Source organism: Aspergillus udagawae, assembly GCF_001078395.1.
Source record: "Aspergillus udagawae IFM 46973 DNA, scaffold_2, whole genome shotgun sequence".
Classification (NCBI taxonomy): domain Eukaryota; kingdom Fungi; phylum Ascomycota; class Eurotiomycetes; order Eurotiales; family Aspergillaceae; genus Aspergillus; species Aspergillus udagawae.
Window position 1 is genome coordinate 758,054 of NW_025091265.1, and position 18,571 is coordinate 776,624.

Sequence of the window (18,571 nt, forward strand, 5' to 3'; positions counted from 1 at the left end):
CTTCAGTAGTGTCACGGAATATGGAAGACGAAAGTTCTCACCGGTTATGCCAAGAAGGTACGGTCAAATATAAGTAAATCCGCTTTAACGTTGGCCGCTCCCTGGTTTAACGTCGAGAGGTGAGGTCAACTTCGGTTTTCAGTTTCATAAACCATTTAGACATCCGAAGATCATGGGTACCATGTCTGTATGTCCCTTGGGAAGTGTTAACTTCACTATTTTTGGAGACCAGGCCGGTAGTGGCCCGTCGATACTGTCGGGGCTGGCGCACAATACTCCTTCGAGCCGTTTACAAACAGAATTCGTCGACAGTGTGAGTGAGGCCTTGCGAACATATGTGAACCGAATCCCTGCCCAGAGGCGATGGCAGTTTCCCAAATTTCGGAATTTACGAGATCTTGTCCGCATCTACCTTGACAACAATGGCGCATGCCATTCTGCTATCGGCAGCGTAGTAGTATGCGCTGCACAGCTTTTACAACTTTTCAGGTACGTTCCTACGTTATTATATGAAAGAAGATGTATGTCCTTGACCGGCCACTCACAATTCCGTCATTCGAACTACTTAGCGTTCTCGAACAATATCCCCATTTCCTAGAAGATGATCAAAATGGCTCGGTAGTTGGACTTTGTACGGGAGGCCTAGTTACAGCAGCATACGCAGCCTCCTCCAACCTTGAAGACCTTCAGGCGTTGGCTGTGCCAACGGCAATTCTTTGCTTTGATGTTGGTATGCAGGCGGACTTTGCAAGTTGCATGGTTTATGACCAGGGCGAAACGCCGGAGAGTTGGTCCATGGTCATCGCGGACCTCAGCGAGGCCGAGGCTATTGCTCTTATGGAGGATTACGCCGGCAAAACCCAGGATAAAGGCAATCTTTGCAGCATTTGTTTCCTCAGCGCCGTAACACCCAACGGAGTATCCATAAGTGGTCCCCCGCCAGCATTAAGGGTGTTTCAAGGCTACTTAGCTCGGGAGCAAACAAAGCTGAAACATAGATGCCTACCAATATACGCAGCTTACCACGCTCCACATATTCATCATCCAGTGGACCTTTCCAGTTTTCTGCAAAGATGTAATATAGACGCTGGATATTTGACAGGGTTCTTACAGTGCAGAATGGTCATTTCGCCTAGTACGGGCGAGCTATTGGGTTCATTGAACGCGCTGGAACTCTTCCGCATTGCGATAAATGACACTCTGTGTGCACCTCTCCGCCTTGATCGGGTCATCACGCAGTTTGTATCTACTGTGGAAAAGATGGACATTGCAAACATCCAAGTTACTTTGCTGCCACCCTCTGCCGCGTACGATCGCACCGTCTCCATGCTTGAGACGATGACGCATGTCAAGACTGCCATTAGAAACTTGCCACCACCCCTGGAGCGATCACGAATTCCGGAAAAGCACGCGGCATCGTCCTCAGTTCCGCTTGCAATTGTGGGTATGTCTGGGCGATTCCCTGGGGCCGAGAGTGTGGAGGAATTGTGGAGGGTGCTTGAGGCGGGCTTGGATATGCATAAGACTGTTGGTGAAGTCTGGTCCATTACTCCAGGACACTGTTGATGCGTTGCAGATTCCGCATGACCGGTTCGACGTTAAGACCCACGTAGATGCAACGGAACAGGCTAAAAACACTGCTTCAACACCTTACGGCTGCTTTCTTAACAATCCAGGACACTTTGATCCTCGGATGTTCAATATGTCCCCGCGCGAGGCTATGCAAACAGATCCTATGCAGCGCCTGGCGCTGGTAACGGCGTATGAGGCCCTGGAGATGGCCGGATTTGTCCCGAACCGGACTGAGTCGACAAGGCTCAGCCGTGTGGGCACATTCTATGGCCAGACTAGCGACGATTACCGAGACACGAACTCTGCACAAGACATTGGCACTCATTTCATTACGGGGGGGATCCGCGCCTTCGGTCCGGTGGGTTAGCTTTTGTGGAGCCCTGAAAATGAGAGACAACCTTTGGCTTGCTAACTTTTCCTCTTCTCAGGGCCGCATAAACTACCATTTTAAATTTGGAGGTCCCAGCTACAGCATAGACACTGCTTGTTCTTCTGGTCTTGCTGCCATTCAGTTGGCATGTTCCTCCCTGTGGAGCAGAGAGTGTGACACCGCCGTTGCAGGAGGCTTAAGCATCCTCACCTCTCCTGATCTTTACTCCGGATTGAGCCGTGGGCATTTTCTGTCCAAGTCCGGCCCCTGTAAGACATTTGACAATGATGCAGACGGTTATTGCCGAGCCGATGGAATCGGCACTGTGGTTATTAAACGCCTTAATGATGCGCAACTGGATCGCGACAATGTCCTGGCGGTGATTTTGGGCGCTGCGACAAACCATTCTACCGATTCAATAAGCATTACTCGGCCGCATGCTGGGGCACAGGCCGCATTGTATGATGATATCCTGCATCGAACTAATACAGACCCGCTCGACGTATCATATGTTGAAATGCATGGTACGGGAACACAGGCAGGGGACGGTGTGGAAATGACATCGGTCTTGAAGGTTCTCGCACCGGAAAGGCTCTCCCAACAAAGAAAAAAGAACCCACTGTATGTGGGGTCGCTCAAGGTACATGCTATGATTCAATAGTGGTGATCATCAAAGTAGTAACATGACATACAGGCAAATATTGGGCATGGTGAAGCTGTGAGTTATCATGCTGACTCTCCCTAAATCACAAACAGCAATGTGGCTGATTTGGGGATTTAGTCGTCTGGAGTATCAGCCTTGATTAAAGCTATCTTGATGTTTGAGAAGGCATGCATTCCACCCCATGTCGGTATCAAAAATGAAGTTAACAGGACTTTTCCCGACTTGGATACAATAGGGTGAGTACGAGTTGCTTTTCGTCTCTCTGCCTCAAAATAACCAAGTTTACAACCAGGGTTCGGATCCCCAAGGCAAGCGTTGAGTTTCCCAAATCAGGTAAACCGAGAAAGGTCCTTGTGAACAACTTCAGCGCGGCTGTAAGGGGTATCCTTATGTCAGTTTGGCTGTAAGACTAACGCTATCAGGGAGGAAATACGACTGTTTTGATTGAAGAGCCACCGTCACAAGTTATCCGTTCGACCACCGGTCCATTCACGCTTCATGCGGTGGCTGTCTCCGGCCACACCGAGTCTGCGCTAAGAAAGAATACCGAACGACTGCTTGAATATCTGTCCAGCAACCCTAGTACCCGGCTGTGTGACTTAGCATACACTACTACGGTCCGTCGCCAGCATCACCGCTTCCGAGTTGCTGTCGCAGCAAGGTCAGTCGATCACGTCCGAGCAGCTCTGGAAAGCAAAATGGCCTCGCCTTCAAATATCTTCCGCCCCAAGCGGGAGCACCAGGGGCGTGCTGTATTTGTTTTTACAGGTCAGGGCCCTGCTTACCCAGGGATCGCTCGTGCGCTATACACCGATTCTGGCCAGTTTCGAGCGGATCTGGGCTATTTTGATTCCATAGCCAGACGTCAAGGCTTTCCCAGCTTCATGCCACTGATCGATGGAAGCTCGGGTGAACTTGATTCGCTTTCAACAGTCCAAGTACAAGTTGGCCTGTTCTGTATCCAAGTGGCTTTGGCCCGGCTGTGGTGGTCATGGGGGGTGCAACCTGCGATGGTGGTCGGCCATAGCCTAGGTGAATATGCGGCACTGCATATTGCCGGGGTGCTCTCGGTGGCTGACGCTATCTTTTTAGCCGGCCATCGGGCAACGCTGATGGAGGAGAAGTGCAAGAAGAACACCCATTCGATGCTAGCTGTGGCAGAATCGCCCTCGCGAATCCCGCGGTTGCCGGACGGATGTACTGGGCGTGTGGAGGTTGCATGTCTCAACAGTCCCCAGGAGACAGTGTTCTCCGGTGAAAATGAAGCTATTGGTCTGTTAGAGGATGCTCTGTCCTCAGCGAACATTCGCTGTAAGCGGCTTCCGCTCCATTACGCATTCCACTCCTCCCAGATCGACCCAATCCTTGAGGGTTTTGAGCAGATTGCAAAGAAAGTTCACATGAAGCCTGTTCAAATACCTATCATCAGCACCGTCAACGGACGGCCGCTTAAAGTTACTGACAAGATTGATGTTTCTTATCTGATTCGGCACTCTCGACGGGCAGTCCAATTCTCAACAGCGTTGGAGGCAGCTCGAGAAGAAGGCACATTGAACGTATCAAGCGTGTTTCTGGAACTGGGGCCCCATCCAGTATGCATCAGCATGGTCCGTGCTACGCTCGGAAGCGAATCAGTAGCAGCCTGCGTATCCACATTAGAGAGAACAAAAAGCCCATGGGACGTGGCGGCCACCAGTCTATGCCGATTGCATGAATGCGGATTCAACATTGACTGGGCCGCGTTCTATCGTGAGTTTGAGCCGGGCTATTCTCTCCTTCATCTTCCGTCATATGCATTCGATAACAAGAACTACTGGATTGACTATCGCAATGACTGGTCACTGAGAAAGGGCGATCCACCCTCCACAATTTTACCCCCGGAAGAAGACACGAGGCAACAGAGATTGACCTCATCAGTTCATCGAGTGGTTAAGCGGGAAGGTCTCTCTTCGTTGGAGGAAGATATTACGTACGAAACCGACCTCTGGGATACGCAGTTGCACACAGCCCTCTGTGGCCATCGCGTCAATAGATGTGCCCTCTGTCCCTCTGTAAGTGTTGTTTCCCCCCTTGCCCTTGTATAACCGAACGAGATTTGGATGCTGATAAACTACGATTAGTCCGTCTACGCTGACATGGCCTTGAGTGTTGCTCAACACGCCATTGGTGATGTTGGTTCTAGTGATGACTACGTTTGTCGTGTTATGGATATGGCTGTCACCCAGCCTCTAATCATTATGCCTAAGGGAGAAAATAGGGTTCTAAGAATTCACGCTCGCCATAACGCCGAGAAAAAGGCGATAAGAGTTACGTACGAATCGACTTCGGAACGCGAAGAGAAACGAACAACCCATGCAACCTGCACTGTGGAGTACGGCCTTGACAATAAGTCGTCTCAACGCTGGACTCGGAGCCTACATCTCGTTCAAAGCCGTATGTGTGAACTAGAGGCTCTGGTGAACCAAGGGAAAGCCAGTAAGCTCTCCAATGGTCTGGCCTACAGATTGTTCCAGAGTCTCGTTGACTACACGGCGAACTACCGGAGGATGGAGGGAATTCTCTTCGCAAGCCAATCCCTGGAAGCGTCTGCTATGGTTCGACTGGACCGCCGGAAGTGCGATGAGGGGTTTGTGTGCAGTCCGTACTGGATCGACTCCCTTTGCCATATATCGGGTTTTGTGATGAACGCAAACGACACTATTAACACGCAAGAGATCGTGTATATCTCCCACGGCTGGGAAAGCATGTGGTTCCGCATGCCATTGACTCCTGACACGGCCTATCGGACGTATGTTAAGATGTGCCACGTGGAGAAATCAGTTGTGAGTGGTGATGTCTGGATCCTGCATGAGGGAGAGGTTGCGGGTGTCGTGGAGGGCCTGCAATTTCAACGCATCCCCAGGTCTGTACTAGACATCCTCCTACCGAAAGCTACTTGCACACCAGCAGATAAGCAGGTCTCAGCGCCTTATGGACCAAATCCAGAAATCATCCCGGAGGCGTCGAAAGCCATACCAGCCCCTGGCTCCAGCTGGAACACCATCAAATTCAAGCATCTGATAGCAGACGTGCTTGGTATACCGGAGACTGAAATTCGTCCTGACGACAGTCTCAGTGAACTTGGCATGGATTACCTCGCGTGTTCGACGCTGGCATCCAATTTGATGGACTCCTTTGGAGTGGAGTTTTCCAATAGTAAGATGATGGAATGCACTACTATCGGCCAGCTCATGAATTTGGCGTCTAATTCGGGAGTACATATTTCGTTCACCCCGAGCAATTCAGACGACCAGACAGACTCTTTAGAAGAGAGAACGCCCATTACACCATCAACTGATACGCTCGACCAGTCTCTGCCATGTCCAACGGACGGCGATCGTCGCGATGCTATGAGTCTGATCATATCAACCATCGTTGAAGAAAGTGGTATCCACGAGAGTGGCCTCGATTCTGATGTAGAGCTGGGTGATCTCGGCATAGATTCACTGATGATACTTACAGTTGTGGGCAAACTGCGCGCGGTGGGACTTGACCTCCCGCTTGATTTCTTTCATAAGCATAGGACCATGGGCGATGTTACACGAGCTTTGACTGGCCCTAGTGTGGTGGAAGCAGAGGGCATAGCCAGGGACAGAAGTAACACGAACACAGCGGAAAGCTCACCGGCCTTGAATGTTGCCAAGCTTATCCCCATCCAAGCTGGCCATAAGCCTCGTCGACCGTTGAGGTTGTTCCTGTTTCCAGATGGGTCTGGGTCCCCAGGAGCGTATGTAAAACTTGGCGATCTTCATCCAGCATTCGAGGTCTACGGATTGGTGTGTCCATTTATCAACGATCCCGACAGTTGCACCTGTGGGATTGAAGATTTAGTACGGAAGTACCTCGAGACGGTTAGAAAGGAGCAGCCTGCAGGGCCTTATTATCTCGGAGGCTGGTCAGTAGGGGGGGTGCTTGCGTTTGAGGCCGCAAAGCAACTTCATGCCACTGGCCAAGAGATTCGCCTCTTAATACTGCTTGATGCGCCGTGCCCTGCGGTTATTCCTCCGATGCCGACAAGCTTTATTGATCATCTGGAGGCTGTCGGGGTTTTGCCTTCTACAAAGCTGAAAAACGACGACCAGCGTCGGCGTGTCATGAGGAATTTTAACAAGACGGTCAACCAGTTGTCACGCTACAAGCCCAAGAGCTTTATGCAATCTGAAGAGCTTCTGCATACAGTTATCGTCTGTGCTAAAGACGGTGTTTCCCCGACATCCGCAAGTCGAGCTAATGAAGCTCAACCAGATGGTTCGATCCAGCGCTGGATTCTCGAAAATCGGACCGATTTTTGTCCGTCTGGTTGGGAAGAGCTGCTACCGCGTGCCAGAATAGCTGTTACACCCGTTAGTGGCAATCACTTCTCAATGATGGAGTCGCCCAATGTATGTTCATGCAATCTTCCCCTGTTGCCCGGATACTGACTGTCAGTAGGTACAAGTTTGTTCAGACATAATATGCAGAGCCCTCTCTTCTTACAAATGAGCCCGCTCTATTGGGAACTTTTTTGGGGGCATGAGTAGTATGCTGTGTAACCTGCAGAAATGCACCTGTTTCCGCTTGGACATTCCATATATTATACTGCATTAATAATTGGGCCATTATATCATCGATGGAAACTCTAATCGATTGAATCTCGTGAACTACGATTACAAGTCTCACATGCCAGAAACACCTTCCAGTATTATCCTGGTCGGCCCTCTTTATGAGCATGCTTCAAGAGTGCTTTCCAGGCGCTTCTCAGGCAGTCCATCACCTCTGCCCTTGTTGGCGGAAAAGCATATCGATGTCTTTCCATCCGCCCTTGGGAAAGGTGAGATGGACGGTTTCATCGAAAAGTCTGGATTGAATCAAAGTTTGACAACTTCATCAGGAACTTTCGGAGGCTTCCTGTGTAGACTGGGTATTTGCTGCAAAAAGTGTCCCTTCTCCTTTTGGGGCTTTCATCCACAACATTGAAGTGTCTGAGAAGTGCTTGCGGAACGGTGAGCGTTGAAAACATCCATTTTTTGCTATCGGCGTACTGCAACCATCGCTCTAGCCCCCAATCTTTTGTGTACTGTAACCTAAGGCACGAACACGACTTGGGAAGGGCCTAGTTTCCATAGAGGACCAGACTGCAATCGTCGAACCGTTTGCAGTACTCACGCACTATATAAGCATTTGTGTTCCCTACCCAGATCTATACTCACCCTCACGGCACTCACATTACTACTCCAGTTCAATCTCCGTTTACTCACATTGATCCAATTGTATCTCTACCTACGATATAATGGCACTTGCCACTGAGTCACCGGAGGATGCTCTAGGAAGGTCTCTTGAGACCCTTTCTCTTCGAGAGGAAACCTTCTTGGGGGCTCAAACCCACCACAAGCTGGCAACCCATTTGACGAGCTTCTTAATGCACTGAGACATCGAAACCAGTAGTTTTCTTGCAAGATTACTTCCTCCCGAGCCTACAAACACAGCGATAATTACATCGAATTACCCCAGACGATCCCTTCTTTCAAGAGGCGAGAGAGATATGGGAAAGAGAAGGCTGGGATGGAGAAGGCCTGTCCAACTACATCACATTGTTGTGTGGAGTTTTAAATTTCCTGGTGATTCTTCTACTCAATCCAAGTGGCTGGGACTATCTCCCATGGGACCACATGATTCAAAACTTGCCTACACTGGCATGGATACAAGAGGTATTGGGTCGCTGGGGTTTCACTCTGAGAGAGATCATCGTCATTGACGCTGTTCCACTCCTAACAGATCAAAAGTTGGACGTCACCGAACATATACAATTTGGGTTCTTCAATATAACGGCACCTTTACTTCATTCAGAAGACGTGAGCGATCACCTTAAGCACCAAACGCGGACACTATTCCGTCATGCCATCACCCTACGTGCGAGCTGCTACCCTCACAAAAGAACGCGCTATCAACTCGTGCAGTTCAAACCAGGCGATGTGTACGACCCCGACTATGCGGGCGGAAGACGAGGTTGGCGCAATCGTACCTGTTCCGGAGGACGGACAGCAGCGCCACATCAAGGCCTGCGTGCATGGGATAATGAAGGCCTACTCAGTGCGAGAGAATGCAGCTGGACTCGGTCTGATCAAAGAGCTCAGCCGTTCTGGGGACTGACACACAAGGTCGCATTATAAGTGGAAAGGCGGCCGTTATTCTAGAATGGCGATTAATTATAATATAAGAGCTGTGTCACCGTCATTATGACCTGAAACGTCTAGGTAATACACGACTAGATCCCATCGAGTTGACCAGTCGCGATTGATCAGGAAATGTTGTCAGTGTGCTTCATTTCGTGGCCCCAGCGGGAAATACAGAGTGACAAGAGAATGTTTAGGAGCCAACCACTATAATGACAAGTAAAACGCCTAATATTCTTGGCGGCGTTGTAAATGGCAAAAGGGTGTAACGAGATAGAGCCCAGCAGTAAAACCATGTGCCATGGCCTTATGTATTCCTTTGGCGGACGATGATGAAGGATGGATACCGTCTCGGGCAGAAAGGAATCTTCTTGTTTAACCACCGAAACGGGTGAGAGTTCGCTGTACCCCTTCGGGGCAGGTCAGGAAGAATAAGTGAGAGGGTAATTGGCCCTAGCAAGAGGTCGTGTCCATTCGAACACTAGTTCGGAAGAGCCATATAGAGGAGATAGATGGATACCATTCGTACTAACTACTCCGTAACAAGATGATGATAGGTAAGATGATATTTTGGGATGTTGGATCCGCCACCGGACTATACTGACTAAAAAGCGGAGAACAATGACGCCGACTCAACCAATGTCAACGGCTGTCAGAATAAGCTAGTCCTAAGTTAGGACATGATTTGGAATAGCTGAAGGCGGATAGCGCCTCCCACGAATAACCTAAATACTTTAGTGCTGATTCTGCACGAGAGTGTCATCATTCGTGGGGCTGATGCACTTTCAGCCTCATAAAAAAGACTCCAGGATGGGACCCCAAGACTAATTCCGGCAGTTGCGCCCAAGTGTTTCTCGACAGACATGGAAGACGAGCTCTGAGACACCTTGGTTAATACGGCCCAATTCTCCCTTTGTGCCGATCGCGAACTCTAGCCGCGTCGACAATATGGCTGGCGATACGACGCTCCTGGAACTGCATGAGACCAGATTCAGACTCCGGAAAACACACGAGAAATCTAGGAACGGTTGCCTCAGATGTAAACAACAGCGGAAGAAGGTGGGTCGTTTCTCCATCTTGATGACTCTACACGCAGTGTTCTGATCATATTGCCCAGTGCGATGAGTTGAGACCGAGCTGCTCCAGATGTACCAAGCGCATGTATACATGTCGGTACCAGAACCCTTCCAGTGATGGCAACTTGTCAAAGGAGCAGGGATCGGCTCAACTCCCTGTCCCCAGTTTGCCTGTTTCCCCCACAATTCCCAGTACTGCAGTCCCAAACTCTGTGTCGCCCTTAGCACTTCTGAGTGATCAGTCCTCGGTTTCCAGTCCTTTGTCTGGTGGACAACGTGCTTCCTTTTCAAGTCTGAGTACGGATGAAGAAAGACCCCCCTTCGATAGGCATACTCCTGGTACTCTTGATACGATAGAACTCGGTCTCTTGAGCCACTACCTCACGCACACCAGCCGAACTATACCTGTCGACGATCTCGATCTCTACGCTCTTTCGGTAGGGGTGCCAAATCTCGCTTTTAGCTCCGATGTGGTCATGTCATCCTTGTTAGCCCTGGCAGCAGCATGCAAGTCGCACGATATAGCTAAACGAGCCCAAGCGCTTCCGGACCCCCAGAGCCTAATGGATATTCGAAATCTACTTGCGCTTGCGGAGCGCCATCACCAGGCTTCCCTCCGGCACATACAAGCGACCATGCAGAACTCGGATTCGTACGATCACGTTCTTGCAAACGCAGCATTGATGGTCTTGTACGCCTCTGCTAGCCACTCCATCCGAGTGCACTTGGCAGCCGCTGCAAAAAAGTGTAGGCACAGGCTACCAAATGAGGTGCTTCCGCAACACTCACAATGGATCTCGTTCACACGCGCTGCCCATACTGCGTCTACTGCAATTCTCAACGGTCTTGTGGCCGCAGCAGATGAAATTGGTACCGCCAACTCCAGCCCGATCCCAGTTGCACGATCAAAATTACCGAACCCGGGTTTTTGTAGCTCAGATGGCTTATCACCAGAGGATGGTCCATCCGAGAACACGAAGCGCGTATTTCTGCCTCTAGTCGCATCAACATTTAATCGAGCTCTTGAGAGTCTTTGCAGGAGAGCTGAATTGACAACCGCTCTTTTGAAAAGGTCAGAGCTTTTTGCAGCCGACTACCAGCAGCTACAGGCATGCTTGGAAACTGTATCTGTACTTGAGAGATGTGCATGCGCAGCTCTATCCACAAGAGAAGGTAGCACAAGCGTCGAGCCACCAAAATATCAGCCAATATCATGTGGGGAATTATCTGGAGTCTCACCATGGGTGGCAAGATACATGATCAGTGTCACTTCGATGGAGTCGCCGCAGGTACTCCGACGGATCATCATGTCTTTTCTGAACAAAGCACCTGCTGAGTATCTTAATCTCGTCCAGTCAGTGCTTGATTCCCCCTCCGCGGAGGCGAGAGCTGAGAATTGGATGACACGAGACTCACCTGGCACGGAGGTGCCGCTGCTCGACGCGACACATTTACTAGCAATGGACATCTTTGCCCATTGGCTGGTCCTTGTTATGTTGTTGGATGGCGTCTGGTGGATTAGTGATATTGGAGAGTGGGAGCTTGGCCAGGTTGTATCATTAATGAAGACTCAGGATCTGCCGAGCCAGTCAGCAGATATTGGACAAACGTGGTGGCCCGAGACCATGTACTTAGTTAAGCGGGAGCTCACTCCCAGTGTCTAGCACTGATAGTTCTTGAAATAATCATTTTATGCCAGACTATTAAGCCATCTCATCACTACTCATGCGCAGCGTGTTTGAAGTTTTGAGTATCGACAAAGTCCAACATGAACATAGGGTTTACAGTTTTGGACGAGGGTTGCAGCATGGCGTATTATAAGCGTATTATATGACTCTAGGCCAACAGCCCCATATTTGGAGCATCCTAGTAGGAGAGTATGTGATATAGAACTGGCCTCAGTGTACTTTGTCTATCCCAGGGAATGTTGATTCGCAGGAATGAGTGAACCTATTAACAATACAAACATCAAATGGGCCCGGCTAAGGAATTTTATGGCTGACAAACTCAATTCACGCTTCATTTCCCTCTCTTCCCCAGTTCAAAATCACAATGCAGTCGGTAGTTCATAAGACCATTGTGACTCCCCAGCCCATAGCGGAAGAGAATTTAAAAGAACCTGATAGTACTCAAGAGGCAAGAGGCTATCCAACTTGGACTCGGTGCAACCACGCTTGTCCACCGGTCGGTTCTCGAATCGATCCTCAATCCACCGCAACCAGGTCTGCTTCGCCGCGTTGATGGCGGCAAAATGACTTCCCTGGGGTACAGTCAAAAGTTCCAGATCCCCAGGATAGCTCTTACATGTCTCTTGCGCTGTAGCTTTTGTCGTGTTGTATGGCACTATGGGGTCTGCTGTCCCCTGAACGAGAAGAATCGGTCCTTTGAAGGGCCGCTTTCCAGGGTTCGTGAGTTGCTCGAAAGCTTTTGCATACCAAGTCTCGTGCCAACCAGGCTGCAAGATCGCCTCTTCAGGACTGAACATAGCAAATGTAACCATTTGGGATCCTTCAATCTCATTGAGAAGTTCTATTCTACTCACACCAAGAGGAGTGAACCAGTCGCTCAGGTTGAAAGACGGGTAGATCTGGTTAAGATCCTTCGCAATCCACGCTAGAAACCCTGCAGAGGTAAACGATAGCGTCTCAGTTGGCGGAGCAGCGAGAACCGCGCCGCGATAACCCTTCCCGATATTCTCAAAATCGGTATCGTTCCGCCCGAGAATTTCAGACAAGCCCCAGGCAACCGAGCCGCCCTGGCTGTGGCCCATGACCACATAATCGCTGGAAAGGTGCTTGGAAAAGGATTCCCGAGCTGCTCTCAAAGCGTTCAAAGCATCGTGAGCACCAGCTTCGCGAACAAAGTACTGGTGCGGAACGTGACTTCCATCCCAAGAGACGTCCACGCCGAGGCCGGCATAATCTGGGGCAACAACAGCGTATCCAGCCTCGGCCAGCGCGAAAGGTACAATGTCCGCGTAGAAAAGGCCACGGTGTGTCGAGGGAGCTCCATTGGCATAGAAGCCCGAGGTTCCATGTGTCCATAGCACAACAGGTGCGGGTAACCCAGCGTTGTGGTTTTTGCGTTGGAGAACTTTTGGCTGGAACGGCCAAAGGATATAGGCGGAAGCAGGGATCAGAGTACCATTTGCATTTGTCGTGCTATAGATGATACGGGACATGGCCGTCTTTGCGGGGATGGAGAATGGTGACGGATCCGTAAACTCCTGGAGCTTGATTGTCTTCCCAGGCTCTGTGGGCCATTGGTCCTTGGGCAGGCCCTGGACATTGTAGAAGTCATCCTGATGAGCTCCACCATTGGCAAGCTGAGACAGGTCAAAATTGGTGATAGTGTTGATGATGGCGCCCTGGTCGCTTGTCAGGTTGGCCAACTTGAGCTGTTTCGGGCTGAGCTCGAAACTCGCATTCCATCCGGTCGACTGTGTCGCTGCAGCTGAAATAGCTTGACTCGTGACCAATCTAACTCCGAGCACCAGGATAGCGACGTATTGGATGTATGTAAACATCGTAACGTTGGTGGTTGCCGTCAAGGGATGCGTTCAGATCTTTGATAGTTTTCAAGAGAATTTGTTGACGTTGAAAATGGACATCCTCATTGCTGTCTGTACCTTTTATATTCGAACCCGTCATCACCAGACAGATTGTTCTCGCAGAGATCGACGAAGCTCACGTCAGGTCTTGCTGCAGCAATGTCAAGCAAGGTAGTAAAATTACAAAGCACCGTCCTATAGCCCAGATCCGCCATGTCTTCTAGAAGGAATTACGCTGTCGTAAGCGATTGTCGTAAACGATGCCAGTGCTAGTGCATACAACTACAAGCCATGACACACTCCGTTGTGGGGATGCGCGCTGGGACAGGGCTGAGCGCCACGGCGTATTACTAATACGCCCAAGCCGCATCTAATCAAAGCCCTGATACGGCAACAGTACGAGACCAGCCAATATCCGCGTGCTGACAGTCATTCTTGGCGCAGGCCATCCGATTGAGGGCTAAGGAAGGGGGCTGAGCTGTGCGTATAGGAAATTTGCTTGGGACTCTGATGCGCATACGCAGTAAACGAGCTAGGCTGAAGGATACCATTTGGAATTCATCCTTCGGATATGATGTGCTGGAACGAAAAGAGCCATATGTCGGTACATATATAAGGACCCTCATTGCCTCCTAAACAACAAACCATCATCCTCTGTTACTCACAACAACAAGACATCCTCTCAATACCCAACTCCAACAGCCATCATGCTTCCTGACTTTCCCCTACACTCCGTCCTCGCGGTGATGCTCGCCTTAGTCCCTTTGGCGAGGACAGCACCTCAACTGACAACGAAGCGCTCGGCATCGGAACTTAGCTTGACAGCTCAGCTGCGACTTGCAGACACGTAAGTACCTCAACATGGACTCAATGATGCAGAACAAAATGATCTGATTGATTATTTAGCGCCATCGAACGTTACAAGCTCCTCCCAAAGGATGAAGATTTTGTCTTCAATTTCGCTGGAACCTCGTTTCCGGTTGCCACCAGCCAGAATTTTCCCGCCCTAGTCGGCACTGGTGTATCCTTCAGTATCTCGCAATTGCCAGGTATTCTTGACCAGAATGGCTTTACTTCTTGAGCTACGCTAATCCATCTCAATAGCATGCAGCATGAGCTTCCTGCACCTCCATCCTCGTGCAACTGAGCTCTTCGCCATTACCTCGGGGCGCGTGTTGTCTGAAATGGTACCTGAGGCGGGCGTCCTTGACTCTGAAGGCCACCAACGAGTCATCCGTGCAGAGCTCGGCCCTGGCATGGTGACCATTTTCCCGGCTGGGTCGTTTCACACGCAAGTGAACCCAGACTGTGAGCCTGCCAATTTCACCGCAGCCTTTACCTCGGATGAGTTTGCCGTGGGTCTTGTCGCTGCACAGACATTTTCGCTCAGTGATGATGTAATTGCTGCCACATTTGGGGAGACCATCGCCGGTGAGGATATTGAGAAGGTCCGGCATGCTATTCCTGCGGCCATGGCCATCAAGGTTGAGGAATGTTTGACCAAGTGTGGTAAGCAGAAGCGCCAGGCTTGAACCAGTTCGGTGCTGTATATATCCTGAGGTGATATTCAGTGCTGAAGACCCCTTAGCCAGCAGTTGCTTCCTACTTGGACGCAGCCAGGCTACCCGACAGTTTTGACTTGGCTTATTATAAGGGGTTGCCTCATTGCACGGGATCGTATTTCATATTCTACAAAGGCTCTCTACGGGCAATTCTGCGTTTTAGTCTGCACTAGAATCGTAATATTCATATATGCATTATTATACTGATAGAAAGAGTAGAGGAAGAGCAGCATAATAGTGTATTACAGCCAAATTACCTAACAAGTCCCAGCGGAGAACCAATCCTCACCCGTCAAGTATGCAAACAAGTATGTAGTCACGGTCATTCCTTAACAAATGTGTCATGCTCAGATCCTCCCAAGCGTCGCCTCCATGTTGCAGGGTGGCTATGGTCATACAAAAGTCACTCTCCCCCCACCGGCTCAAGGACCTAGTCTATATTCGATTATGGTTATTCAGAGATGCCCTTCAATCTCTGCAAATACGTATTTCACCAGCTATATTGTTTCCTTGATTTCATCGACAGCAGTTGGTTATCTTCCGGGGTTATTGACTTTTAAGGATCTTCGGGGATGAGATACAAGCACTTTGTAACATCATTTGGGCAAATGGTTCTTCGTAGATTTGCTGTAGTTGTTCCATTTCAAACCGCACGGCCGAGAGAAGAAAAGAAAAGAAAAAGCATCAATTTGATAGTCATTATCCGACCGGACGTTTTCTCAGAACCGCCGAACTCTTAGGATCCCCAGGTAGAAGATTCTCATTTCGCCCAAATTCTGCAAGCTGACAAGCTCAAAGTAAGCCGATCGCTTCTGCATCAGCTCAGAATGAGTTCCACACTCGATGATGCGGCCTCGGTTGAAGACATAGATCATGTCTGCCTTTTGCACCGTACTGAGACGATGCGCCACCGCGATCGTCGTGCGGCCTTGAGCTGCGGTATCCAGAGCGGCTTGCACGAGTTTTTCAGACTCTGAATCGAGAGCGTAAGTGGCCTCATCCAGCAAAAGGATTCTGGGGTTGCGGAGCAATGCTCTAGCTATTGCAAGACGTTGCTTCTGGCCACCTGACAGCATGCTGCCTTACTACCAACGAGGGTATCGAAACCGTTCGGCAGACTGATGATGAAATCGTAGATGTTTGCGTTCTTGCAGCATAGCACCATTTCGTCTTCCGAAACGTCATCTCGGTCCGTACCCAGCATAATATTCTCACGGATGGTACCTTGGTAGAGCGTTGGCTCTTGGTTGACAAGTGCGAGATGGGAGCGATAATTGTTGATGTTGAATGACGAGATTTCCTTGCCGTCGACATAGACACCGCCGAGGACTGGATCGTAGAATCTCTCCAAGAGGACAATTGCAGTGGATTTGCCACATCCACTAGCTCCGACGAACGCAACGTACTGCCCGGGCTTGACGTGCAGATTGAGACCTCGCAGAACGAGCTGGTTTGGTCGCGTCGGCTACCTGAAGTACACGTTTCTGAACTCGACATGGCCTTCTATACTCTGGACCATCTCGCCATCATGGCTCCAGCTATCGACATCCGGCGTCCGGTCGAAGAGAGCCTTGAGACTAGCAGCAGCGTGCCTGGCTTTGGCAATATCCGGTGCAAAGCTGAAGATGGTCCCTGCGGACTGCGCCCCGAAGATGATTGTGCTGAAACACAGGAAGAATTGAAACCTGAACATAAGGGTTAGAACTAATATGGCCTGTTCCGGGAATTGTCATCTACCCACATGGAATATTCGTGTCTTCCGAATAAATTACCTCCATACCAAAAGCCGAGAGCCATGCAAAGTGATTGAAGTGATTGAGATGCCGCGTAAAGAACGGATGACTTGAGAACCGACCACACTAATCTGCGGCCTTGCGAGAGGAGCTGTTCGTGGTAGTGATTGCAGACGTCCGCCTCGCGGGTCAAGGAAGCCAGGTTCGGATGGCTGAAGTGGCCTCGCAGGCATAGCTTGCAGATTTTTCGTAGGCTTTCTTCTTCTCCTTCTCGAGTCGGACCAGCATGGCCAAACGGAAGTACCCACAAGCGAGAAGGAGGGGGATGGTGGACATGCACACCAGACTAAGCTTCCACCCTACGGCCAGACCAATGGCGCAGGCGGCAACTAAGGTGGTGACCAGCAAGAGAATCGTCATAAGAGTAATCCCAGACAGCCCAGCCAGGTGGGAGGTCTCAGTGGACAGGAAAGAAGTGAGAGCACCCGAGGAACGTTTGTCGAAAAAGGCAATGTCTTGCCGGAGGATATATCGAAATGCTCGGTCGCGAACCCGATGGGTAAGTCGCTCTGCGCAGTAAGAGAACGCAATGCCCTGAGAGATGAGAGCGAGCAGCTGTACAAAGGCGAGCATCAAATACATCAGCGACCAAAAATTGGCTTGTCGCCGTATCTCAGAGCTCTCTGAAAGAGGAAGCGAAAGGGCTGTAATGCACTTGGCGAAGAAGACAGCTTGTATTGGTTTACCTCCACCACAGACAGCCGAGAGTAAAAGTCCAAAGACCATATATTTCCATTCTATTTTGTTCAAACCAGCGACAAACTGTATCAGCGAACAAGGTATAGTTGTCGGCAATGTCCTCTAGTCCCTTCTTCGGAAGTGCCATTCTCGATGCGGTCCTGTCTGATCGTGTCTTGTCCACCTGCAGGTCATCATGGTCTTCTTCTTGAACCTCTTTGTCTGAGATGTAGCAATTCTCCTTGAATTTGGGTCGCCGTAAATCGTGATCGGTTTCAGGCATTATGGGATCTTCATCTTGGTTTCTAGACTCTTGCTTCGTCGCGATTCGCTGAGCCTCAGCCAAGTTGTAGTAAGCCCCTTTCTTCTGGAGAAGGTCATCGTTGGGTGCCCTGTTCAACAATACGTCCGTGGGACATAACCACAATATTGTCCGCATTCTTGATAGTGGACAGTCGGTGAGCAATGATCACGGTGGTTCGTCCCTGGGCAGCTTTGTCGAGTGCGGCTTGCACAACTCCCTCGCTCTTAGTGTCGAGCGCGGATGTTGCTTCGTCAAGTAGCAGGATCTTAGGATTGCTAACCATGGCCCTAGCAATGGCAATGCGTTGTTTCTGACCTCCTGAGAGAAGGAACCCTCGTTCGCCAATGTCGGTTTCGTAGCCCTCGGGAAAGGAGGTGATGAAGTCGTGGGCCTGGAAATCAACGAAGTCAGAACATCGTGTCGTATATGGTACGAGCAGAGAGGGGGTGTCGGAGGCAGGGCATCATGGCAGTTGCCTTACTTACGTTTGCCATCCGAGCAGCACGTTCGACCAGCTCACAAATTGCTTTTTCGGACTCATGCTCGTGCGCTGTTCAGATCAAACCGTGCTTGATATTGCCAAATATCGTAGTAGCGAATAAGGTAGGCTCCTGGCTCACCAGAGAAATTTGTTGTCACAACAATGAGCATGGTATTTTCTTCAGATAGATAGGCGTTAGGAATAGCCCCAAAAATATGATTTTTATGGAGAAATCTACGGTTACGGTGTGGGTGTGTATGGCACAGATTCCACAATATGTTGAAATATATAATTATGGATATGAGACCCTAGACTGAAGGAATCATATCA

General features: G+C 50.0%; 5 protein-coding genes across 5 annotated transcripts; 2 read left to right on the forward strand and 3 right to left on the reverse strand.

The window, feature by feature from the left end:
- Positions 1–172: 172 nt before the first annotated feature.
- Positions 173–11,537, forward strand: Aud_002590 (type I iterative polyketide synthase; the record flags this gene model as incomplete). The annotated part of the gene is made up of 12 exons (XM_043287555.1): positions 173–489; positions 570–918; positions 1,114–1,527; positions 1,577–1,930; positions 2,001–2,582; positions 2,637–2,660; positions 2,724–2,842; positions 2,899–2,980; positions 3,029–4,657; positions 4,727–7,027; positions 9,635–9,856; positions 9,915–11,537. The coding sequence occupies 12 exons, from the start codon at positions 173–175 to the stop codon at positions 11,535–11,537; spliced, it is 8,016 nt and encodes a 2,671-aa protein (XP_043143490.1).
- A 383-nt stretch (positions 11,538–11,920) lies between these two features.
- Positions 11,921–13,399, reverse strand: Aud_002591 (putative secretory lipase; the record flags this gene model as incomplete). The annotated part of the gene is made up of 1 exon (XM_043287556.1): positions 11,921–13,399. One exon carries the CDS (start codon positions 13,397–13,399, stop codon positions 11,921–11,923), a length of 1,479 nt encoding a protein of 492 aa, XP_043143491.1.
- Positions 13,400–14,130: 731 nt separating this feature from the next.
- Positions 14,131–14,955, forward strand: Aud_002592 (germin family protein; the record flags this gene model as incomplete). Its single annotated transcript, XM_043287557.1, has 3 exons — positions 14,131–14,270; positions 14,330–14,472; positions 14,528–14,955. 3 exons carry the CDS (start codon positions 14,131–14,133, stop codon positions 14,953–14,955), a joined length of 711 nt encoding a protein of 236 aa, XP_043143492.1.
- A 749-nt stretch (positions 14,956–15,704) lies between these two features.
- Aud_002593 (GTPase-activating protein) lies at positions 15,705–16,678 on the reverse strand (the record flags this gene model as incomplete). Its single annotated transcript, XM_043287558.1, has 3 exons — positions 15,705–16,024; positions 16,075–16,432; positions 16,466–16,678. The coding sequence occupies 3 exons, from the start codon at positions 16,676–16,678 to the stop codon at positions 15,705–15,707; spliced, it is 891 nt and encodes a 296-aa protein (XP_043143493.1).
- Positions 16,679–16,907: 229 nt separating this feature from the next.
- Aud_002594 (GTPase-activating protein) lies at positions 16,908–18,411 on the reverse strand (the record flags this gene model as incomplete). The annotated part of the gene is made up of 5 exons (XM_043287559.1): positions 16,908–17,333; positions 17,542–17,823; positions 17,879–18,151; positions 18,246–18,310; positions 18,381–18,411. The coding sequence occupies 5 exons, from the start codon at positions 18,409–18,411 to the stop codon at positions 16,908–16,910; spliced, it is 1,077 nt and encodes a 358-aa protein (XP_043143494.1).
- Between the last annotated feature and the right edge of the window lie 160 nt (positions 18,412–18,571).